The 25,734-nt window shown below is 39.3% G+C and overlaps 1 protein-coding gene and 1 non-coding gene across 2 annotated transcripts in view; both read right to left on the bottom strand.

Moving 5' to 3' along the window:
- Nucleotides 1–1,977: 1,977 nt before the first annotated feature.
- TDRD3 (tudor domain containing 3) overlaps nt 1,978–25,734 on the bottom strand; it is a 231,149-nt gene continuing 207,392 nt past the window's right edge. Inside the window, exons 12-14 of the mRNA XM_069972316.1 lie at nt 22,026–22,151; nt 4,212–4,336; nt 1,978–2,200 (exon numbers count right to left, since the gene is read on the bottom strand). Of these exons, the coding sequence (XP_069828417.1) occupies nt 4,220–4,336; nt 22,026–22,151 (243 nt within the window). The 3' untranslated portion in view covers nt 1,978–2,200; nt 4,212–4,219. The remainder of the gene's footprint in view (nt 2,201–4,211; nt 4,337–22,025; nt 22,152–25,734) is intronic.
- LOC138794273 (U2 spliceosomal RNA) lies at nt 6,246–6,436 on the bottom strand. The gene has a single exon (XR_011363427.1). It is a non-coding gene; the product is annotated as a U2 spliceosomal RNA (small nuclear RNA).

Genomic DNA, 25,734 nt, shown 5'->3' with positions numbered 1-25,734 from the left:
GTTTTCTGTGGATTTGCTCTTTTTTTTTTTTTTGCAGGAAAACCAGTATATGCGAATATTCCCTAAAGAGGATTAACATAAATGCACCTGATTATACTGAGGTTTATGGAATGGGGATATCCTTTCTATGTGCGGTCTTATACAGCTGCTGGCACAGGCTGAAGCCACCCACAAAAGATTTATATGTCATTCTGAGTGCTAACCCACTGTCTATGTATCACTTCAAAGCGTTAGCAGGAAGATAAATGAATAAAAGTAGAACAGATGGAACATAACATAATAAAGGCTGCAAATCTTAAAACAGCAGTTTGACTGAGACACAAGTACATCTCCTGAGGTTCTGTCATCAGAGTGCGGTATTATGTTAGGGCTCCTTTGTAAACCAATGTATCAAAAAATTTACTATTGCCAATAGAATCAATATCTCTCTCTATCAAATACACACATACAGTAAAAAAAAAAAAAATTATATATATATATGTCCCACCATTAATACAAGTTTCCCTTTTACAACATAGGGAAAGGTTTACTGCTGCAGGAGGTTAACTGCTTGGACAACCCGTCGGAATGGTTTGGTAATCGACATGCATACTGCTCTTCTAATCACTCACTATGGAGACTGAGAAAATGGCTGACCAAAGTGGTGTTTTGCAGCTCCTATAGACCATGCATGGAGAGACAACACACATGCATATAGTCACTATATTCTGATGCAAGCTTTAAAAAAAATCCTGTTCTTGAGATCATAGGGGTCCAAGCTATGCTTTGGATAGGGGATAAGTGTTCAGTCAGATGACCTGCTTTAAGGACATTTCTCAACTGCAATTTCTATAGAGACTTTTGAACTTTCTATAAATTTGCTCCACCCTATTGGCCTTAAAGAGGCATTGTCAATTCAAGAAACTTTGCATAAATCAATAGTACAAGCGAATATATATATATATATATATATATATATATATAGTACAAGTTGGATCCGCGGTAACGCAGTGCGGGATGCACAGTCCTCACGGGGTTCGACCCTCACCCCAATCGTATTCCAAAAAAAAGAGCAAAGGACAGCATCTCCTCATAAGGTGCTTATAATTTTATTGTGCCAGTTTGCAAAAAGAAAGTGCATATATATCTTTGTAATTTATATTATTAGACAAAATGCTTCCTTCTAGTTTTCTCTTTTGTGGTCATTGGCTGATGCATTCAAACTGTATGCAGCTGACCACTTGTAGCCTTATAGCTGATTCAAAGCTAATTATTAATAACCAGTTCCCTTTTTTGGATGACAAAAACATAAATTAAAAAAAAAAAAAAAGTAAATAACTACTTTTCATTTTAGAAGACGTTCTTCTTAGCAAGAAGATATCTTGCTAAAAAATGCATCTTATATTCAGGATGTTCAGGCTAAGCGATGATTCAGTGCTGTACCCAACTGCTGGGTGACTTGTGCAGCTACTGATGGCTGCACAGTCTTCTCTCTTCTCCTGCTGAACACTGATCTGTGAGACCAAGGCTGGGAAGAGAAGGAATGCAGAAATGATGTACATCACCTCAAGATTCCCTCAAGTAAAGGCTCCTTGGAACTTACCCAGAATGGAAATTAATTACCTGCGCTAGTCACATGGCTACGAGGCGCGTGCACTAAAGATACTGTAGGTAGCAACAATCCGTATTAAAATTTATCTCTGTGTCTGCATGTATGTAGCAAAATTGTTTGTGTATGTTTATGTAGCAGAGCTGGGTGTGTACTGTGCATGCTGCAAAGCTGTATATGTGTAGGTACTGTATAAGATAATGTCATGGAGAGTATTACAGTGGCCCTTTCATTTCAATTAACTTTAAACCCTTCACTACTTTAGACCATCAAGTATATTTAAATAGTTTTGCAGTTGTCTAAACCAGGGGTGAGTCTTACAGAGTGAAAAATACAGTAAGCCCCTAGGAAGGAACCCCTGCTAAAATAATGAAAATACAGAGACACTGTTCAGGTGCACTGTGGTTTTATTGATGCAAACAAGAAATTCATAATTAATTAAAAAATCATTTGATAAACTAATAACTGATGGTTTCTCTACTTGCTTCTGAAGACCTCGAGTCTTGTTCACAATAAGAATATTAAGACCACAGTGCAAGGCAATTCTTTAGAAAAATATACCACTTCCGTGAAAACAGCTGCAGTATTCCTTTCTTCTGTGAGATGGTGGATCTAGTTGATATAAACAAGCATTAGATAGCACAGCCCAACTGGAATTGAGAAGAATACAAGCAAAGCATTGAGTAAAGTATAGCCAAGAGACAAAGCTAGTAATGTGCTACACCCCTTCCTGCTACTTGGAAGAAAGCATGGCCCCAACAAGGCAGTTTTCAATTGAAACTATTAAACACACCTCCAAGATTTAAACTAAAGTGTATTTTATACTGTCAATTGGGTGTTACTAGGAATAATCATTCACAAAATTGACCTGCTTAAAGTGGCAAGGGACGTGCCGACCAACAAGCATACCGTTTTTCATCGGCTGAGTGGAGCTTTTTGTGCAATCATTTAAATTACTGTTATCAGGCGCACATCTCTCTGTGCAAACAGTATATGTGTAACAGATCATTTAAGTGGCCACTGATTGAGCCTTGTAACGCTCTGCAAACAAGTGCCAATCACACCAATCCAATGTCAATCAGGCCATGTAAAAGGGCCCTAAGAGTGTGTAGCCAAAGATTACTTGTGGATAAGGAGTACCTTTGCAAGCTGGGAAAGCCCCATTAATAAAAGTAGAATGTCAAGAAGTTATCCACCCTTTAAAAAAAAGTGCACAAAGATGATAAAATAAAATTACAACCTTTACTCACCTGTCCGAATTATCGCTGAATTCTTGTGGATGCACTGCCTCAGCAGTCACATGCAGTACTATAGACATCACCACGTAGCAATGGGAGCCATGATGCTAATAATGCAGCATGAGACCATTGAGGTCACTAACTGGCTGTAGTAGTCACATTTTGGACACTAGTATACAGAGTGGGTTATTTAAATTTAAAAAGCAGATCCCCCTTTGAACACAGTTTTGTGTCATAGCTGTGGTTTGAATATTACTTTTAAAGCTGGATGAATGTCCTCTAAGTGTTGTAATATAATTTTTGTCGGGGATTGCAGATAGTTAGAAGGCAATAAACAAAGAAGCTACAATAGTAGCTCTCAAAGTGATAAAGAATCTTATTCTGTGGGAGGGAAAGAGCCACCCAATATAACCAAAGCACATGTACAATTCCTTTTTCTTTACAATAGGCATCAGAAACACACATTGCATTGTACTTTCATCTAAAACTTCCCAATTTGGTATTAATGCGGTACGCTGGAAATAATTTTTTTTCAACTGTTGTCAGAAAATTACACGGATTTGTAAATTACTTATATTCTAGTACTTCTAGTACTTATCAGCTACTCTCTGATGCCACCCTTTGTCCAATGCAGGAGAGGTTTTCTATGGGCATTTGCTCCGGGACAATTACTTTCATGGACAGAGGTGGCAGCATAATAAAAAGCAATATAATAATATTGTTTTAATTTAATAGATCGGACGATTACGCACGTTACGACATAATATGTTTATTTATTTTTATGTGTTTTATTTATAAAATCGGAAGGGGGGTGATTTAGACCTATTGGGGGAGGGGCTACAGGGCATTGTTAAAAACATTTATTTATTTTATTATAATTTTTTAGTCCCCCAGGGGACTATTACATATATTCATTAGATTGTATACACTGATCACTGCTATGCCATAGCATAGCAGGGATCAGTGTTATCTGTGTTAGGCTCAGAATACAGAAGAACAGACTGCAATATACGATCCCGATGGCTAAGTGACAGGAGATGCTCCTGCCACTTACAGTTAAACACTGCGGTTGCGTCGCAATCTCAGCATTTAAGGGGTTATTGGCGAGCTGATGCGCAATAGCAGCCAGTCCTTACCTCATATGAAGCGAGCTCAGCTCCTGAGCTCGCTTCATAGTGCGGCCCTCCAGCAGGGCGTACATGTACGCCTTTGCTGTGTTAAGGCCCAGGCGACGGGGGCATTCATGTACACCTGCTGTCATTAAGGGGTTAAATTGAAGTAATTTACAAATATGTATTACTTTGTGACACCAGTGGAGTACCACTTTTAATGCATTTAATTATTGTTAAAAAAAAATCTAAAAAGTTTTAAGGTTATGTGTTCACCTTAACAGTCAGTTCCGTGCTCTGGGTGGTTGATAAAATTGCTGAGTTGGTCTCGTAGATCTCCTTGGTTGTCCATCGCCTCCTCTGCGGAAATCAAGTGAATCTCCATATTCCCCCTCTTCTTCCTACAACAAGGTTATGATAAATAATCAGTTGATGCCTTTACTACATCAACATACACATGTACACTTAAAGGGAATCTGTCAGCTCACGGGCCTTACCTGAGGTGCTGACAGTGTGCTTTAACTGCAGTCCCCTAGTGAGCTTGGTGCTTTTTGGTAATTTTCCATGCAGTGGATTATGTACAACCTCACGTCTCCTACTGCAATGGAGTGTCAAAGAGGAGTTGTTTGTGCCACACTCTGGCATACCTCTCCACTCCTTTCTCCTCCCTCTTTTTCATGAATAATCAGTGCTGCCCAGCCTCTTGCTCGCTCAGCTGTCAGCCAGTGTCTCTGATTGCAGATCAGTCCTCTGTAGGCAGTTTATGTCAGTGTTTCTTTCAGACATAAAGTTGAATCTCTGAGACAAGATGTGTTGGAGCTGTGGTGTAGGGTTAACCTAGGTTACCTGTGAGTCACCTGTCTAGAGACCTGCCAGCAGGTCATTCTCTGGTTCAAATCCCCTGATGGGAATGAAATATAGGTCTTTATTCTTTTCTTTTTCCCCCTCATTACTGTATCATTTTTAAGGCTATGTTCACACACCGTATTTTTGCTCAGTATTTTGAAACCAAAACCAGGAGTGAATTGAAATCACAGAAAGACTATGTTCACACACTGTTGAAATTCAGTGAATGACTGCCATTTAATGACAAATAATTACCGATATTTTAAAACAACAGCTGTTATTTGCCATTAAATGACGGCCATCCGCTCAATTTCAACAGTGTGTAAACATAACCTTTCAGTGTACTTAAGCCACTCCTGGTCTTGGTTGCAAATTACTGAGAAAAAACTGTGTGTGAACATAGCCTTAAAATGATACAATAATGAGAAAAAAGAAGGGAAAAAAAGACCTCTATTTGATGTCTATCAGGGGATTTGAACCAGAGAATGAACTGCTGGCAGGTCTCTAGACAAGTGAGTTACCCCCAAGACCACAGCTCCAACACATTTGGGAAGAGAGATTCAAGTATATTTGAGTGTTTCTTTTAGACATAAACTAATTACAGAGGACTGATCTGCAATCAGAGACATTGGCTGGCAGCTAGGCAAGCAGGAGGCTCAACAGCACTGATTATTCATGAAGAAGAGGGAGGAGGAAGGTGTGGTGAGGCAGTTAGAGTGTGGCACAAACAACTCCTCTTTGACAGTTCATTACAGTAGGAGACGCGAGACGTCCGCTGCATGGAAAATTACCCAAAAGGCACCATGCTCACTAGGGGACTGCCAGCCCCTCAGGTAAGGCCAAGGGGCTGACAGATTTCCTTAAATTTTTACAAGGCAAAAACAAATATTACTTAGTACTGCACTTGTCAGAAGACCAAAAGAAAATAGATATATTAATATTTTCCCAACAGAAACATTGTTACCAAATCATAGCCATCTCAAAAAGGGGTATTCCTGTCTCTAACTTCTATGCTCTAATCTATGTATAGGGAATAACAAATTAAGATGGGAATACCTCTTTGCTTTATGATTTGATAATATATGACCATTTTTAGGACATTCTCTTAAAGTGGTTACCAATGGATGTTTCATACTGCTATGTTCATAATACATGCAAATAGAAAAAAAAAGTTTCTCATATTGTAAGCAAGAAAGATTCAAGTAATTTTATTCAATGAGGCTGGTGAGGCTGAAGCAGTATCTGCGTGAAAGGGGGAATATGATTAAGAGAACCTGCCTCAGCCTGTATATGGGAGACTGCCTGCAGATTAAGTACCACCAGCATGTGGTCGCCAATGGCTGCATGATTTTCCCAGCAATCGTCAAAATCATTTAGCCATTAGCCACATTGGTAGCTTTCCCTTTACACATACTGCAAAAAAGAAGTATTATTCTTACAGGTCCTCTAAGATTCACAGCACTTTTTTTGTGCACTGAACTTGGAAGCACTGCAATACCAGGTCAATACCTAGAGAGGACAGAGCAAGCTCTTTTTCCATATCCCTGTTCTAAAAATTCATTTAATATATGGTCCCCAGATAGGGGACATGTCAGATATTAAACCAATAAGAACAGATACTACACTTGATCTTAGCTAAAAGGCCGAGAAGTAATGATTCACAGCACTTTACATATACACACACACACACACATATACATATACATATATATATTTATTATATATGTGACACCAAATGTCAGTGAAGAATAACTCATTTACAAGAGTGAAGGGCAAGGAAAGTGATAAATGTCACAAATTAAAAGAACCATTCTACTGACTGAAAGTGAGTGTTGTTGAATATATTATAATATAGTGTACTAAACAGAACATGCACACTTGGAGACGTAGCACTTATTAGCAATGTAACCAATCAGCTTTTTGTCAATGTTGTAAGCATAGTACACATGTATTTTTTTTATTATTTTTTTTACTTCCTTTAACCAACTGTAAAACAGAACATTATATAAAAGAAAGCAATTGAGGGTATTTTAATTTGACTAAATTTCATTTAACCCTTCATACTATCTGAGAATACCCATATAGCCAAGAGGACTTGGTAAATATAATCACAGATGGTGGCCAAATCCAAAAACTAGAAGGTGAAATAAAAAAGGCAACCTAAGGCTATGTTAAAACACCATTGAAATGACAGCAGTTTTTATTGGATGGCAGTCATTTAAAGGAAAATAACGGCTGTTTAAGTGACACTGTCACCCCCTTTCTGCATGAGGACTTCTCTACAATGCTGTGAAATTCTGCAGTTTTCATACCTTACTTTATAATAGAGTTCTTGGTACTCGGTGCAGTAAAAAATGCTTTTTATCGTTGGTAGACTGTGCCACCTGGGTGGGGCTTCAAGGCTGCAGCGCCACTTAGCCCCACCCACACCACTCCATAGGCCCCTCCGTGACATCAATGTCTAGGCCGACCAATTTAGACATTTATGACGTCTCGGAGGGGTGGGGCCAAGTGGCACTGCAGCTGTTTAGCCCCGCCCAGGTGGCACAATCTACCAATGATAAAAAGCATTTTTCACTGAACCAAGCACCAAGAACTCTATAATTAAGTAAGGTATGAAAACTGAATTTAGAAAAGAAAGAATTTAGGCTTTACAGCTGTGTAGAGAAGTCCAGAAAGAGGGTGACAGTGTCAAGCACGTTGTAAAACCATGGCCAGAATTACAAAAGAATGTCCGTTATTTGTCGTTAAATTAGAGCCATCCAATAAGAACTGCTGTTATTTCAACAGTATGAACATAGCCTAAAACTGAAGAAAAATAAAACCGAGAACCAATTAAGCAAACAAAAACTCATATCAAGACAGAGATAGGATGCGTGTATGTGGAATCTTCTGTAGAAAGAAAAGGGGAGGAACTGGCCTAATTGTAAAATAAATATTAAATCCAGGCTCAGACCACAAGATTTAAAATCCGAATAGCCTCCCTCATAATTAAAGGGATTCTGTTAGTAGGTTTATGGTGTTCTAAAAGTAGCATAAATTAGTGAGAGACACTGAATAGAATGAGGTATCACTTACATTGTTTTGTGCAGTCGATTCAGAGATATCCTTCTGAATAACAAAGACTCTGAGCAGCGCACACTAGTCTTTTGCATTATGTGCGTGTGCTCACTAGTCCTCAATATTCATGAGCACAAACTACCTCTGCCCAGTGGCTGCTCATTGCCAGTTATCTATTTATATTGTGTATAGGCAGACAGCTATCGATCAAAAGCCCATTGTCAGGAGAATGGCTGAATAAAATGATGTAGGTAATACATCAAATTTCTGTCACTAGTTTATGCTGCCCTCATTAAAGACAGCATAAACCTAGTGACAAAGTCCCTTTAAGATTGTGATCCAATCACCACCCCATTTTTGTGTTTATATCTCTTCAATGCCCCCAGTGATAGTAACTTCAAATTACTTTGGCGAGGGTCAGTAAAATGGCAGAATCTCACATGACTGCAGTCATTAATATGTTCAGATATTCTAGTTAGATTTCTATCTTCACCACAGTATTCTTTAAGTGTCACTGCCGTATTTTTTGTGCAGAAATCAATAGTACAGGCGATTTGAAGAAACTTTGTAATGGGATTAGGAAAATATGCCATTATCTGCATTCAAAAAGACTTTCCCCATGCCCCCCCCTCCTCTCTCTCATTCACTAGCCTATGGAAAGGGGAGGGGGGGAGGAGGGAGATTAACCGCCAGCAGAGAGCAGAGAACAAAGGATTACACAGTGGGACCTGTGTGAAAGCCGGTATTCAGAGGTCAGTGCTGACTTCAGGAGGAGATGTAACTGTAAATTAATTCTTTGTTGTCCTGTTTTGGTGCCTCATCTGCCTCATCTCCCTCCACCCCTCACCTCTCCATAAGAGAACCATGAAGAAAGGGGGGAGAGCTTCAAACTGCTTTTTTATGATAAAAATGTATTTTTCGGCTAATAAACTCAATTACAAAGTTTCTTTAAAATTGCCTGTAATATTGATTTCTGAAAAAAAAATTAAAACGACAGTGACACTTTAAGTCCAATATATTTTGTCCATAATGTATAGCAGCTCTTTTATATTGTTAATAAAAATAAGGGGGTTAAAGACCCATGAAGATAAAGGTCTCATTATACTTGGTCCGAACAAGGGAAGAAAAGTGCCTTTATGGGTTTTTGGTAATGCGGGGAGAAGCACTGAGATATAGTACGCACCGTATGCTTGTATGCTTGACTGTCTACTTATGTCTCTTTCCTCCCAACAATTAACTTGGGGCATCATATCACTGATCTTTCAGTGAGCTTATGTCTGTCTTGTAAAAACAAGTTGCACTTGAGCTGTTTTCCATAGTGAATAGAGAGTTTAGAATGGGGGGAGCAAATAAGTAAAGAATTAGGCATTTTTCTCAAGATATTACAAAGGTTATCCCATTTATTTATCCAGACTTCATTGAAATGAGAGTGCCTATTTGATGTTGCCAAGGTTACAAAATAGAATAAATGAACAATATCCCAAATCTACTCTTTAGTATTTCATTTCAATTATCTAGTGTTTGTCAGCATCAGAATGCCTGACATTGGATTACCTAAACATACAGTGCAACCACTAAGCTGCCCAGTACAACCATGTATTCTATGCTGCCCTGCTATCTACTGCAGAACTCATGCTTTTAAAGCTATGTTAAAGGGGTTATCCAGCGCTACAAAAACATGGCCAATTTTCCCCCTACTGTTGTCTCCAGTTCAGGTGCAGTTTGCAATTAAGCTCCATTTACTTCAATGGAACTGAGTTTAAAAACCCCACCCAATCTGGAGACAACAGTAGGGGGAAAGTGGCCATGTTTTTGTAGTGGTGGATAACCACTTTAATGCCTGATGTGCTTTATTTACTGATATGTACATATGGAAATGTGCGTTTATGTGAGATATATAGATATCTTAATAATAATGCCTACAAAAAGGAAGCAATTTTTTTTGCTTGATTGATTTCAAAGTACAATAGCATAATATATGAACAAAGACATATCCAGGTCAGGCAGTGTAATACTACAGTCAATGTGGACACATATAACAGTCTGCATAGTTGTCCATAGAACACAGCAGAGAGTAGGCTAGAGGCTCTGACACATCATCCCAAGCCTTCCTGCCCAAGCTGCGCCAGGAGATGACATATCAGCATACTCCCAGTGCCACCCGGAAGCATCATCACACATTGTCTCCTGCCAGTTTCCCCCAGAAGCCTCAGCAACAGATGGGACTGGAAATAAGCCACACTCAAAAACGACACTGAAAAACTGCTGTAAAATTGTGTGCAGTTAAGCTGCATTGCACCTTACTGCTATGTGTACGGCCACTCTAACCAACTTAAAACCATGAATTAGCACTCTGTATTTAGTGGATTTGCAAAGATTAGTATACTAATTACTCAATGTCATTACAAGAACTCATTGTGCTTGTCATATAGTGCAGCAACATTTCAGGCTTGAACCTTTATCAGACTGGTATAGCAAACTACTGGGCAGGAAGAATGGCAAATTTGCTTGTATGTCCAACAGTTAACAATACTGAACCTGAAGAAGGGCAGAAGCGGAAGACATGCTTCACGGTATACCTGTCACAGTGGTTTCTAATGATGACATGGGATATTTAATATGCACATCTTTATAAATTCGTGGAATTCTGACTCATTCTTCTGCTTAAGGGTGCCTTCACACACAATGTATCCACAGCGGATTTCTCACTGCCAATTCGCAGCGAAATCCTCGGCGGATACTTGCCCATTCACTTCAATGGGCTGACATACTAACAGCAGGAATGTCATCCCGCTGCAAGTATGTCAAACTAAGTGCCCCCCACGGCCCGGGAAGATACTGTACCAGGTCCCCGCTTCTTGCTTATAGGGCCTCCCGGCGGGCAGCCAATCAGTGCAAGTTTGATATACTTGTGGTGGGATGAAAATCTCGCTGCAAGTATGTTAGCCCCTTGAAGTGAATGGGCAAGTATCCGCAGCGGATTTTGCAGCAAGAAATCGGCTGCAGATACATTGTGTGTGAAGGCACCCTAAAAGATATTTTTAAAACATGTTTCACATATATAAAACAGTGTCAAAAATGCCATGGGTTAATTCTTCTACTGATCTCTCACATTTACAACTGGCAAACAAATAAGGAGACAGGCCTTAACCAAGGAAGTCTGCATTAAAAAGGTTAACCCCCCCCCCCCAAAATAAATAAATAAATAAAAAAAAAAATGGTTGCTTTCATCCAAAAACAGCACCACAACTGCCCTGGTGTTACAACTTAGCACTATGCTCTTCAATGCGACACACAATCTGGGTCAAGGGTGGTGCTCTGTTAGAAACCAGCTGTGTTTTTCTAATCCTGGATAACCATTTTATAATGATCTTTTCCTAATATGGCAGATGAGGTAGAAGACCAAGGTTCCTGCTCAAGTTTGTGGTTTTACAATCAGATTTATGATATTGGGAAGGAAAAAGATATTTTCCTCCTGGGATACATACAGCAGACACTCTGATTGGATTTAATTGTATCATGAGACAAAATAGGATTAAAGGGAACACATTTCATCACATTCATACTTCCTGAGACACTAGTCATCAGGAGAGTCCCCAGTGGCTTCTCCTTGTGCAGCTGGCTTAAACTGGAATTTTTCTACCTATATCCAAACAAGGAGTTATCTATCAATGAAGGCTGGTGGGCTTCTCTGATGACTGGTTACTCAGGCAGCATGAAAACAATGACAGGTTCCTTCTAAATAAAAGAAGATGAATAAGTGAGACAGAGTACCTCCTAGGCACTGCTGTGGGTGGTACCCAGGACGCATCCCTGACCTCTGTATAACATCTCTGTGTAATTTGGGCAAGGTCTTATTTTCAGGACATGTCTTATTTTTCCATTAAGAATTCTTATGCACAGCAGAGACAGACCGTACAGTATTGGCAGCTTACGGCCACCAGGGGGAGCTCACCGGTGGCAGGTGACAGGATAACACAACACTGTATGTCGCTCTACATCTGGCAATAGGTGACCAAGGGGATGGCGGCTTCTCTGCAGTGGATGGTGAAGGTGGGGAACAATGGCGGCGGGATAAAAACAATCACAGCTGCATGCCCTGGGGTTCTGTTTGGTGGGCATGCTTCCAAACAAAAACTTTGCTAGGTCTTACTTCTGGGGAAGGCCTTATATTAAGCAACTCAGTAAAACCCCTACTAGTTCCTATTTTCAGGGGAAGTCTTGTGAAACAACAAATAAGCTTAAACTTAACTATATAACTGTGCATAGCAATTTATATTTTATTTCCTACTGCATTAAGCTATTTTTTTTTCCTAATAAGCTTTGCGAAAGTGAAATACAATGATACAATTTTTTTTATTGCAAAAGCTAAATATAAGGGCCTACTTTTAGTAATGCGTACACATAATGCAAAATATAATTACATAAGTGTATTAATTAAAACTTTGTGATCATCTCCACAAATGTAACCCTAATCAAGAACAACTAAACTTGGATCATATATTTAGTACTGCACAGTAGAAACTGGTAACAAAACATTCCACAAAATACGTTGTCTTATTACACATAGTAACAGAACATCCGCCAGCCAATTCTATCACACTGAACGCAATAGTCACAATCTCATCTCTTTACGGGGATTGTCTGATAAACTAAACCCATTTCATAATACCCTATTTAGGGAATTACAAATAAATAGCTGGAGGCCCCACTTCTGCAATGATCTATTAGCCACTGCAAATAATAGCTATAAAGAAAGAAAGTCTCCCACGCTCTGGGTTGCCACAAATATGTGCATTACATACAAACTATTGATTTCAGTTTCAGAGTTTACTCCCTGAAAACTTGACCAATACTTGACTATAGCTGATCATTGCTGGTGTGTGTGTGTGTATATATCAGCATTATAAAAAAAAGTGTGGTGTCTACTTCACCCTAATCTTGGGTGGAATAAACACCGCACTTTTTTCAATTTAATTTTGAGTTGCAGTTTTTCAATTTAATTTAGAGTTGCAGTTTCTTGCTTATCTTTACACTTGGTAGATCGCATTGCACCTTCTCGTTTTGCATTGAGGAATGCTGCAGAACTTGCATATACAATGACACCTTGGTTTAAGAGTAACTTGGATTGAGAGAGTTTTGCAAGAAGAGGTTATAGTTTTTCAAAATTGTAACTTGGTTTGAGAGCATTGCTTTGGTTTAAGAGCTCCCCGTACTGGGTTGGAGGGGAGTGGCATGGTCTGCATAGTGTGGTATACAGCACTATACTCTGTCGCAGGACGTCTCCCTCACCTTCCAAATCATAGCAGATCCACTTCAGGCTGGGGCTTGCATCAGGGGACAGGACTGTGGAGGTAATCTCTCCATAGCCGTAACCCCTCTCTCCCCGAACAGAGTGTGCTGCATATATGTGCCCACATCTTCCTTGCCCATTCCTTCATGCTCCCTGCAGTCTCTGTCAGCCCTTGTGTTTCCCATCCTGTCCATTCCTGCTATAATATCCCTGCACTTGCACTCAGCTATACACATTGCTGCTATAATGTGCCTACACTTACATTCAGCTATACACACTGCTGCTATAACGTGCCTGCACTTACATTCAGCCATATAGAAATAGCTGTATAGAAAAGTTTCTGTCACTGTCCTCCTGCACAGCTCTGGTTTAAGAGTGATTTGGATTACAAGCGCGGCCCTGGAATGAATTATGCTTGTAATCCAAGGCATACTCTGCTGATGACAGTACTACCTATCTCACTGCACTGCAGCTGCTGGATCCTGGACCACCTACTCTCTGGCAATGTCAGCATTTCAGCAACATTTGCTGATGTTCCACTTCCACCAGAAATAGCTGCTCAGCATAGACAGTACAGAATCTATGCTGAGCCCATTTCTGGTGGGGGCAGTACGTTAGCAGATAAGCTAAAATGCTGACATGGGTACAAAGACGGCAGCTTTATCATACAAAGCTAGGAGGGTCTAAAAAGGGTTAAATGAGAAGGCTGATGTGGGTGGCAGAGGGCTGGTAGTCTACCTTGTATGCATGTCCCTACCCCCATCCCGTATTCCAGACTGTAGATGTGATTACTTCAGCAAAAAGATGTCCAGTGTAAGCTAAACGGGAAAGGAGGTGGGTGTAAACTTTAAGGTGGCACAGGCAACTCACTCTGTAGATGCTCAGTGCGGTGTAGCGCTTGCTGGCAGCAATTAGCTGCAGCAATAGTGTTACGTAAGCTGCATGAACCTATTTGGAAGTGCAATCTCTCCACATACATTTATAAACATTTCAATGGGGTGAAAGACTTTTATGGTGCCTGAACCATGAGTTATTGGGGTAGCCCCCAAAGGCCACTGCAAAGATTTGTGGTTCAGACAGCATAAAAGTGATGACCAGTTTCCTTTAAGACATTGCAAGAATAAAGGCCCTATTCCACCAAAAGATCTTACGACAGATTATCTGCCAAAGATTTGAAGCCAAACCCAGGAGTGGATTTGAAAAGAAGATAAATCCAGTCTTTCCTTTATGACCTGTTCTCTGATTACAGTCTGTTCCTGGGTTTGGCTTCAAATCTTTGGCAGATAATCTGTCGACAGATCTGTTGGTGGAATAGGGCCTTAAGGCCTTATTCACACGTTCTGTACATTTATCTGTAATTATGGAGCGCATTGCTTTCCATTGGGCTATTCATGCTGTCTAGTTTTATGGATCTGTAATCCATACTGTAAAAGATTCATCCATATAAATCTATAGGAGCGTCCGTAATCTTTGAGGATCCATAATTGTTACAGAAGAAACGTCCATAACATGCAAAAAAAAAAAAAAACCTTCCTATTTTATATATAAATATTTTATGGATTGTGGATTACAATTATATACGGTCCCGAAAAACTGCTGAACGTGTGAATGAGGCCTAAATCGTATAAACCACAACCAGCAATATCATATCTGCCTGAATATCCAATTGTAATAATTCATTACTTAAAGGGGTAGTCCACCCAAAAAAAATTTCTTTCAAATCAACTGGTGCCATAAAGTGCCAGAGATTTGTAATTCACTTCTATTAAAAAATCTTAAGTCTTCCAGTACTTATCAGCTGCTGTATGCCCAACAGGAAGTTGTATTATTTCCAGTCTGGAGAGCAGGGGAGGTTTTCTATGGGGATTTGCTGCTACTTTGGACAGTTCCTGACATGGACAGAGGAGGCAACAAAGAGCACTGGGTCAGACAGGAAAGAAAACACCACTTCCTGCTGGACACACAGCAGCTGATAAGTACTTGAAGACTTAAGATTTTTTAATAGAAGTGAATTACAAATCTCTGGCACTTTATGGCACCAGTTGATTTGAAAGAAAAAATTTTTGGGTGGACTACCCCTTTAAGATTCTGCTTAGCATTTGGCCCAGTCTACAGAAGATTATCCTAAATCTCCATACTCTTATGAAGACAGATATGGATTATTTTCTAGTCTTAATTATACAGGTAAAACAGCCTCCAGTCCCCATTGTTCATATATTGTTATCTGCAGCTTTAAATTACCATTTAATGTCAAGTAGGATAGTTACTATTGTGTATGTAGCCACAGATTTTGTGTTTTAGTAATTTACTTCTCATTAGTTACAGCAGTGTAATTACCCTTCCATTCCAGTCTCCTGCCATTTCTAGATGCTTTATGTAGAAGACTATAGGAAGCAAACACTTTTAATACATTTAAATCAATTTTTCTTAGATCCTCTTAGCTATACATTAATTCAAATGAATTTCCATTGTAAAAAGGATGAAATGGAACGAATGCCTGAATGATACAATGAAATCTCACAAGGTTATTTAGACCACAATTCATCAGAAAATTATTTAAGTGAATATAATAAAGATTTGTCTTTGTTCCTGTAACTTATGTTTATGTATCACACTTGACAGTAGATACATTCGTTTCTGCTTCTGGGCACAAAATTTCTACATTTTAAAATATTCATAAATAGCACTTCTGAAAATGGTGTACAGATATGCGTTCTATATTTTAATTTGTTTACAACTCTGAGTAAATGTGGAAACATTTTTGGGGCGGTTACATCATAGTAAGACTGGGGGATCACTACATAAGATAGATAACATTTTTAACTAAAACTATTTCGGGAAAAAAAAAAAGCGGGTGTAGGATATATGAAAACTCTTTTGGCAATATTTCAGTCCCTTTGCCATTAGTTTTGACCCAAGTGTTCCTTTAAACTTATTAACAAGCAACACACCTGTCGACCTTTAATTGTGCAACCTACAATTTACCAAGGGACATCCAGACTGACGTCTTTCACCCACAGATCAGAACAAGAATGTGGGATGTTACTTTCTCAAAATATCATGCACTATATATGAACTAACATCATCCAGTAGAAAGAACACCTCCACCTTCGTAGGCAAAACAGTAGCCAAAATAACAATGTCAAATTGTGTGGGTGTTGACATTTCGGGACTTGTTTCTAAAAAGTGATTGGAATCTGCCAGATGCAATTCAAAATCAAAACTGTATGCAAATTGGAAAATAAGGCTAATTTCTGCAATAGGAATAGTAGGGGGAGCTTAGAGGCATTAAACATTTGGAATTATTTTTCAATATTTTGGAGGCATGGCCAGATATATAAGAAGTGTCTCCTTTGAATGAAAAGAAAAACACTGCCTACAGATCCCCTTTAATGTTTGAATGGTAGAGAATATCAGATATCAATGCTGGATTACAGGAATCTCTGAATACATACAAGACATTTAAAGGTAATACACAATTAGATTGTGTATTTACTAGAGAAGAGCGAACCAGGTTCGGGTTCAAGTCCATCCGAACCTGATTGTTCGGCATTTAATTAGCTGGGGCTGCTGAACTGGGATAAAGCTCTAAGGTTGTCTGGAAAACATAGATACAGCCAATTACTATATCCATGTTTTCCACATAGCCTTAGGGCTTTATCAAAGTTCAGCAGCCACCGCTAATCAAATGCCGAAAGTTCGGGTTCGAATGGACTCAAACCCGAACCCGGTTCGCTCACCTCTAGTATTTACCAACCTGTATGCCAATACGAACTTTTTTTTTTTTTTTTTCCATTTTTCCATTATATACCAACTTTAGTGATAATTGCTGCTAGACACTAATGGCCTGACAAAGGTTTCTATTCGGTTGGAGGACCTAAACAGCCAAACCATAGAGCAAACAATTATAGTCAATGGTCCACGAACAGTAGTGATGAGGATACTTTTATTATGGAAAGAACTGCTGCCCCTGTGTCGTTGCAGCCATACAATGATAATAGATATATGCAATTTAGCAAACAGCTATTACAAGTTACTGCTCAATGGGGAGTAGTTGACTTTCAACTTCACTTCCATTCTAATTTTACAGGAGTCTCCATGACTGACCAATCTGCTGCACCCTGCTGATCAGACACATCTACAAATGCTTCTGAATAAAGAGCTTCATGCAGCTCATCCGTCTAACAAACTCCTGAAAGATATTGCAAACATACTTATTCCTACATTACATTTCACTGAATCTCTTCAGATGAAATAATTAATTCTAGGAGAAGAAAGCAAAGGACAACTCAGGATGATGGGTTTAGAGAGCGTGAGATTACAAAGTGCTACACTAATAAATAACAGGCTATCACACAAAAATTATTAAACAAGTACCATAAAAGAAAAAGGTTAAAAAGTGGGGTCAGTCCCTTCAAGTGACATTTCTAACAGTGAATAATTCTCCTTACTTTCCAAATGAATAGAAATATACTTTCAGAACTTGAGAGTTGGTAAATTACATTTCACACTTTAAAAGTCTTCTGTTACTTTCAAGTATTAATACCGGAGATAATAGCCTGTTGATGTATTTGTCCATGTGAGGCTGAGAGATCAGTGGTCTTTGTATACAGTGTTTTTGATAAATAATAGCACTCAGATACTGCAAAATTAGCATTGAGAAACATTGTACAGCTAAATGTTGGATTTCCAGGGAGATAATAAGGCGATTATTTAGCTTTATGTGGCACTTGCCTTTACTTATTTTATTTTGTAGCCATATTCTATCAGAGTGAATACTGTTTTTGTTACTATATAACCATTATGTTTAATTTGAGCTTTGGCTTGAAACTTTAAGCGTAGATTGGGCACCACTGACGGGAAATAAGTAGGTGTTCTAGAACAGAAGAATTAGGCTTGGTGGGCTATTTGTACTAAGTAAGAAGCTTCCAAAGAACACTGCGAAAATATAATTATGGAAGAATAAAGGGGATAATACTGAAAGATGCATTTGACTAGCAAAATCCCCTTTTCCATCGAAATTAAGTATTAGAAAATATTATTAGACTGCCAGAAATACAAATTAATGCTAGACTTACTTTTGGTAATATCTAAATGTGAATGTACATAAAAAACAATATTCTATCCTATCAAGAACCAAATATAGTTGACTTTGCATATATATTTTTTTTGAGTGTAGGGGAAGGGGGGGGGGGGGGACACTTGAACAAAGCTATTTTGTGTAATATGGGTTTATGTTCTGAGGTGAAAAACTCCATCATCTATAGATCTACTCTAAAGCTGCACTTGTGTTTTAGATACAAACACCTCCTATATTTACTGTGCAGTTATATGTGGCCCCATACATCACCCATTACATTACTTTCTATTGGCATCAATGACTCCTAAGAATACCTGTTTCTGAAATAACAGTTCTGTGTCTGCCACAATTGGTAAACCTTCACTTGATCCATCTATTAGTTAACATGTGCAGCTCTAGAAGGTAACTTCTAATGTGTAAGCTGCAATACTGGTCCTGCACATAGCTGTTAAACTAAACAGATATCATATACCAAGCAATAAAAAACTAAACAAAAATTGTATGTGTGCTCAAGCAATATGGGCAGGACTAAGCTGGATGATCAACTAAAAACTTTGTGATACATTTATGAACCTGTAGCAACTCTCAACAAAAGGAGATGAAATGGCTATGCAGTACCAAAGATACTAGCAGTTCCCATAAGCAATTGTAATGCATCTCTTCTGGATTATGTCTTAATACAATACAAGAAGCCTTCTACTGAGAGCCCATAAGTTTGACTAAACTAATCTACTGTCCACACTCTGTTACAGAGCAATGATTCAGCCCACAAATAGAATCCGTCTTCTCTCACAAAGACAAATGAGGCCCTTACCACCCTTATAATGCACCTCAAGTCTCAGACATGTCACATATCATAAACAATCACTATTTACAATAAAGGTGGTAAGTAGCTGTATAAAAATCATGGCCTATACTGAGAATAGGTAATCAATATTACATCAAAGGGGGGTGGCTCTTGATACTCCTGGCAATCAGCTGCATCAAGGCTTCACTTCCTGGATAAAATGGCGATGTCACAAACCAACCCGGGTCGTGACATCCCATTTTATCCAGAAAGTAAGGCCTTGATGCAGTAGTAAGTGAAGGGGAAAAAAAGCACGTAATGTGTTGGGGGCAATACAATACTTAAAAATTTTCACAGGACTTATCCTTTAATGTCTATTGCATCTCTCCCTTGCTTTGCCATACTGTAAGGAGAAAGATGCAGCATACTGTACATATGAACTGCTGCAGTAACTTGCACTCCAGCTTCTTACATTATGATGGTGCAAGGACAAGCAGCAATAAGCATTAAAGCGGCTGCATTAAAGTGGTAGCCACTAGAACAAGCCAGCTTTGTAGAAACCTACAACATGAATAGAAAGTAACTTCAAACACAAAACCTTTACAAAAAGTTGCAGATGCATGAACCCTTCTTCTGGCTAAGGCATTATGTTTCTCGGCTGCAGAAATTTCTTGCCTACAAATAGCCTTTTTTTTTTTTTTTTTTTTTTAAACAAATGGACTGAAATACGCATGCTAGATATGTGCAATCTAATATTGCATACAAATGGCAAAGTAAACTTACTGTATGAATATGGAATCAGCCAAGAACTCAAAATCTTTCTTAAAGTGATTAATGGCAATTAGGCCAGTAAGAGTGGGGGCAAACAAGTTGAAGTGAAGTAACAATACTGCTATAGCGCCTGTGGGATAATTTGGCAGAGGTACGAAAAACACAAGATGTACCTAGCCTAATAAGAAATGTCTGCTAGGTGAATTATAGCAAGCGTGGGGATGTGTACTACATAAATTAGGGGCATTGATTTTTCAGCTTACATTCCAAAGATTACACCATAACACAAATTAATATTGATCACAGCGGCTAATGTTTGGTTAAGTAAATGAAAAATAAAGCAAATCACTGTTCATACAACAAAATCAACAGGAAGCGGTCACTTTATTAATGCTTTACTACTTATTCTCAGTCTTCTGTAATACAAGGACGCTGAAAACATTTCAGTTCAAAAGCCAGAAAAAAGACAAAATAGATCAAAGAATAATTATGCATTGCTCTATGCTGAAGGATGTCTGTCACGTCAACTTTCATATAGAATACAGAATAGAGTCTGTGGTGTTAGCCAATCTTTCACAATTTTTTTTTTTTGTTCCGGATGTGTAGTAGGAAAAGGTCAACCACAACAGTGTATCTCATTTACCTTTTACCTCTTGAGAACTACTTTGGTAATAAATAAATAAATAAATAAAAAATGGCAGAATGGAAAAGCAAGCCCTGGGTCCCGGCTACCAGTGTCCTCTTACTGCAGATCAGATGTGTTGAGGCAACATGCGTAACATACCTAGATATCCACCACCTTGTATCACAGTATGCCATAATATTGGACGAGGTGGAAAGGAAGGTGTGCACTAATAAAATATAACTTTTATTTTAGACTTTTTTGTTAAAAGGTTTGGCCACTATATAGTAAAATAACTTAATGTAGTATATACGTAACTGTACTCACAGCACTTACTGACAGAAGCTCCCAGAGCTAAAATCAGACTCCTCTCCTTTAGGCTGTGCTGCCCTACTCTGTGGGGATTTTGTCCACAAGATCACTGAGCATAGAGGAGTATGTGACAATTCCCCGCCCTCTGTGTCCATCACTGAGCCTGTGTATGCCTATGAAGGACACAGAGGGTGGGGCTATCTCATGGACAGAATCACCACAGAACAGGACAGCACAGCCTGGAGGAGTGGAGTCTGATTTTTATCGCATGGGATACACACAGGGAGCTGCTGTCAGTAAGTGCAGCAAGTACAATTACTAATACTGTACTGTACAATTTTACTATAAAGTGGCCAACCCCTTTAATGCAAAAAGATAGCACCCAGCTTTCAAGTGACTTTTTCCTGGTGTACAAATAGTTATGAGATTGTCCTTACTTGTGGTTACTTCTCATGATGCTAACTGTACAACTGACTGGTTGTGTGTAACAGCCATGTTATCTATTAATGGACTGAGCTGGATATGTACACTCACCGGCCACTTTATTAGGAACACCATGCTAGTAACGGGTGGTCTTCTGCTGCTGTAGCCCATCTGCCTCAAAGTTGGATGTACTGTGCGTTCAGAGATGCTCTTCTGCCTACCTTGGTTGTAACGGTTGGCTATTTGAGTCACTGTTGCCTTTCTATCAGCTCGAACCAGTCTGCCCATTCTCCTCTGACCTCTGGCATCAACAAGGCATTTCCGCCCACAGAACTGCCGCTCACTGGATGTTTTTTCTTTTTCGGACCATTCTCTGTAAACCCTAGAGATGGTTGTGTGTGAAAATCCCAGTAGATCAGCAGTTTCTGAAATACTCAGACCAGCCCTTCTGGTACCAACAACCATGCCACGTTCAAAGGCACTCAAATCACCTTTCTTCCCCATACTGATGCTCGGTTTGAACTGCAGGAGATTGTCTTGACCATGTCTACATGCCTAAATGCACTGAGTTGCTGCCATGTGATTGACTGATTAGAAATTAAGTGGTAACGTGCAGTTGGACAGGTGTACCTAATAAAGTGGCCGGTGAGTGTATATGAATACAATTTTAAAAAGACCCTCTTGGTGCTCCAGACCTGTCTAGTATAGTAAATACTTGCACTGTACATTAAACAACACTGTGGCATGCTTAGGTAGGACTGAGTTGTGACAATTTGTCATTCCAAAGGATAAACTGAGAACTGGGTACTACCATTCCTCCTAGTCACCAGGGCATATTCCTGCACACTATAACATATTTAAGTTCCACAATTCCACACATCACAGCCCACACTTACCCATGCCTCCGCCTGAATTGGCTTGATGTTTTCTAATAGTACTTCTTCATAGTTCCCATAGTCGCTGAATTTTACCACTGCTGTGGTTCCAGAAGAGTGCAGGGCTTCTATTTCAGCTCTGTAATACTGTAAACAGACAATTTATACATTTAGATGAACATGAATGTATAAACAATGAAAAAGACTTTCCACCTTACAAACAGTTATAACACCACACCACCCTGTCCTCAGGTTATGTGTATTATTGCAATTCAGCTCCATTCACTTCAATGAAACTGAACTGCAAAATCACATCCAAACTGAGGACAGGAGAGGTGCTGTTTCTTGATGAAAACAGACATGTCTTTCTATGCGTGGACATCACCTTTAGGTATGTCATTTTCTTTCTTTTTCTGCTACACAAATAGTTTTGAAGAAGCATTACATAGAGGGCTCTGTGTCACTTCTGTACATAGTGGTGGATATTTATCAAGCAGTCATACAACAGAAATGTTCTTTGCTGCCAATAGCAAACAATCACAGCTTTGCTTTCATTTTACCAGGTCTCAGGAATATTTAAAAGCTGGGCTGTGATTGCTTTCCATGGGCAACAAATTACATAAAAATTACCCAGTCTTCAAGCATTCCCTTTCTTCTTCCACCTTCTAGGATGCCAATTCTGTTGCTACTCCCCAAAATGGGATGATTTTCTTGATGGCTTTGAAAAAGCCAGTGGTTCTTCTTACTGCCTCATAGGAACTACCCGCTCAGCAAATTGGTGACTGCAGCTTTGCCCCGCCTCACTCACTGATTGGCTGAGCGAGCATTTCTAAGCAGAGCCATGACTTCACAGGATCAAGATCCAGGCGGAGAACTAAGAGCTATGACGCTGCACTGCAGGGGCACAGGGACAGGTAAATAGAGCTTCTTTATTATGACCCCAACACCCCCTGTCCGTCCTCAATTTTTCACTGTTGCCCAGAATACCCCTTTAATTTCTGCCTCTATCTCAAACACAAAGGCGGCCATAGCACGCTGAAGAAAGACACACTCTTTTCCCAGAGAGGAAACACCACGTTGAGGACACAGTTTACTGCTACACTACATATGGCTTCTCCTCCTCCTTCTCTATATTACACAGGATATCTTCATATTACACTGTTGCTAATATACAATCATCCAGCATCCAGGAAGAGAACAGCACAGATCTCCCCCCCAACACAATGGACTCTTCCAGCTCAGAAACAAGCTGACAGATAGTGACCGCCAACTTCTCCCCGATCACCCTTATCTAGTAGGGCCAGTGCTTTATTACTAATATATGGAGGAAATGCTTCACCTTTTCTAACTAAACGTATGTGGAAAAAAAAGTTTTTCTGGTTTTAATAAAAAAAGGTCCTTAAGGAAGGAACATTTATAAAAAAATCATATGAAAACTCAATTATAAAATGTTAAAAGATTTTCTTAAAGCTGGAGTCAGTACATTTTTTACGTCTCCAAGTCCAGCCAAAACTAGCTCAGACTCTGACTCCACAGCCCTGACTGCTGGGTGACCTGACAGTGTTATATAGGGCTTTTAGGGCTCTTAGGCTTATACACATGTTTTAGGGCTATTGATGAAGTTCAGATTCTTAAAGGTTTGAAGTTCAATAAACCAGCCAAACCAAACTTCTGGAAATAGCTCACTTATGTCTAATCTTTATCCAATGGTCATTTATGATGATATGTGCTTTAATGTTTTAAACAGTTATGTAAACCTCCTATTATAAAAGCTAATATGGCATACAAAAAAGGTAGCAGAGCAGCTTCTCCTCTTGGCACTGCCCCATAGACTAACTGCTGTAACACAGGTGGCCAAGAAACAAATTGCCACCTATACCCCATGATCATAAATTTAAACCTCTCTTCTTTGCACAGTGGTTTTCAACTGTATGAGAGTTCAGTGTTTCTCCAAAACTCTACACATTTGCATTGTGCCCTTTACTTACAATGAAAACCTCAATGCTATCACAGATACATTACATGATGAACAACCAGCAGTGTCTAACAGACTCTACTGATTTGCAATGGAGTCCACTGGGTTTCACTGTGGTGTCCATCACTTTCATGGGGGAGAGCAATGTATACAGGAGAATTTATTTATCTATTTTTAAAACAAGGTATCTGCAGTGCAGATATAAGGCCTATGCTATGTAGCATTACTGGAGACTCATCTAACTTTAATGAGAATTTACCATTTGAAATTTCTTTTACAGATTAGAGTCAGATTCAAAAAAATGTGTTCTTCTATTTTAATCTGTTTCTATTTTTATTATTTGTTATGGGGGATGTCATCTTGCCTGGGCTGTTTTTAACAGCATTCAGCGACATGTTTTTCAGCAAGACTTATGGATATACACAACAGAAGACAGATACTGTCCCCTTGAGATGAATGTTAAACATTACTGAGTATACTCTGTGACCTATGGAGCTGATATTGTCTCCTCTATCTACTGGCGTCACATGTCACTGTAATGCTGTACAGATGACTTTACTGCAGCCTCCTCTTATCAGTACAGGAAGTCTCAGCAATGAAAAGTGCAAAATTTCAGGATTCATTTTTAATCTAGATAGAAAAATGGAAAATAAGGAAAAATGTCACCAAAATTTTTTCAGAAGTCGTCATTTTCTGATGACACATTCTCTTTAAACGGGCTGGCCACTTTATAGTAAAATTGCTCAGTGTACAGTATTAGTAAGTGTACTCACCGTATATACTGACATCAGGTCCCTGTGTACCTCATAGAGCTAATATCAGCCTCCCCTCCTCCAGGCTGGGCTGCCCTGCTCTGTGGTGTTTTGGTCCATAAGATGGCTGACATGGAGGAGCATGTGACCAGGCCCCGCCCCCCAGTGTCCACCACTGAGCCTGTATATGTCTATGGAGGACACAGGGGGCAGGGCATGGTTACATGCTCCTCCATGTCGGCCATTTTATGGACTGAAACAAAACAGAGCAGGGCAGCCCAGCCTGGTGATGGGGAGTCTGATTTTAGCTCTATGAGGTACACAGGGAGCTGCTGTCAGTATATACAGTGAGAACACTTACTATTACTTTGTACTGACCTATTTTATTATAAAGTGGCCAACCCCTTTAATAGTATTGTTGCACCAATAACTTATTAGGCCCCATTCACATATATCCAGCAGCCCATCGACATTTCCCTCCGGCTTAGTGACAAAACATTGGAGAGAACATTGGAGGGACACCATATTACGGTAACAGAGTCAAACTGCAGATATAAATACACCCAGTCTTAAAAAAAAAAAAAAAAAAAAAACGGGAACCATTAGGTTTTTTCAGTAACTTGCTATTGCCAACTGCAAAAAACTATTGGGCCCCTTTGACACAACGGTATTACACTGTCCGCAGTTACAGATCCATAACTTCAGAGAATATAGTACTTGTTGATTTGAACTGACCATTTTACACAACCGTAGTTGCTATGGATCTGTAAAGGGGCCATGAACAGTGTCACAAAAAAACACTTTCAGGCCATAATACAGATCCGCCCATTTCAATCAATGGCTCTGTGCAAATGCGGATGGGGACAGAGTCCTGTCTGTTACAGTTGTCGCAATTACGGACAGGATTACTGTAGTGTGAACAAGGCTGTGTTCCCACATTTGCATTTTTGCTGCGTTTCTTTGTCTACATAATTAGAACCTAAATTATCTGTCTAAGCTTGTC

This window comes from Dendropsophus ebraccatus, chromosome 5, assembly GCF_027789765.1.
Source record: "Dendropsophus ebraccatus isolate aDenEbr1 chromosome 5, aDenEbr1.pat, whole genome shotgun sequence".
Classification (NCBI taxonomy): domain Eukaryota; kingdom Metazoa; phylum Chordata; class Amphibia; order Anura; family Hylidae; genus Dendropsophus; species Dendropsophus ebraccatus.
The sequence above is the reverse complement of the archived record's forward strand: the minus strand, read 5'-3'. Positions and strand labels throughout refer to the sequence as shown.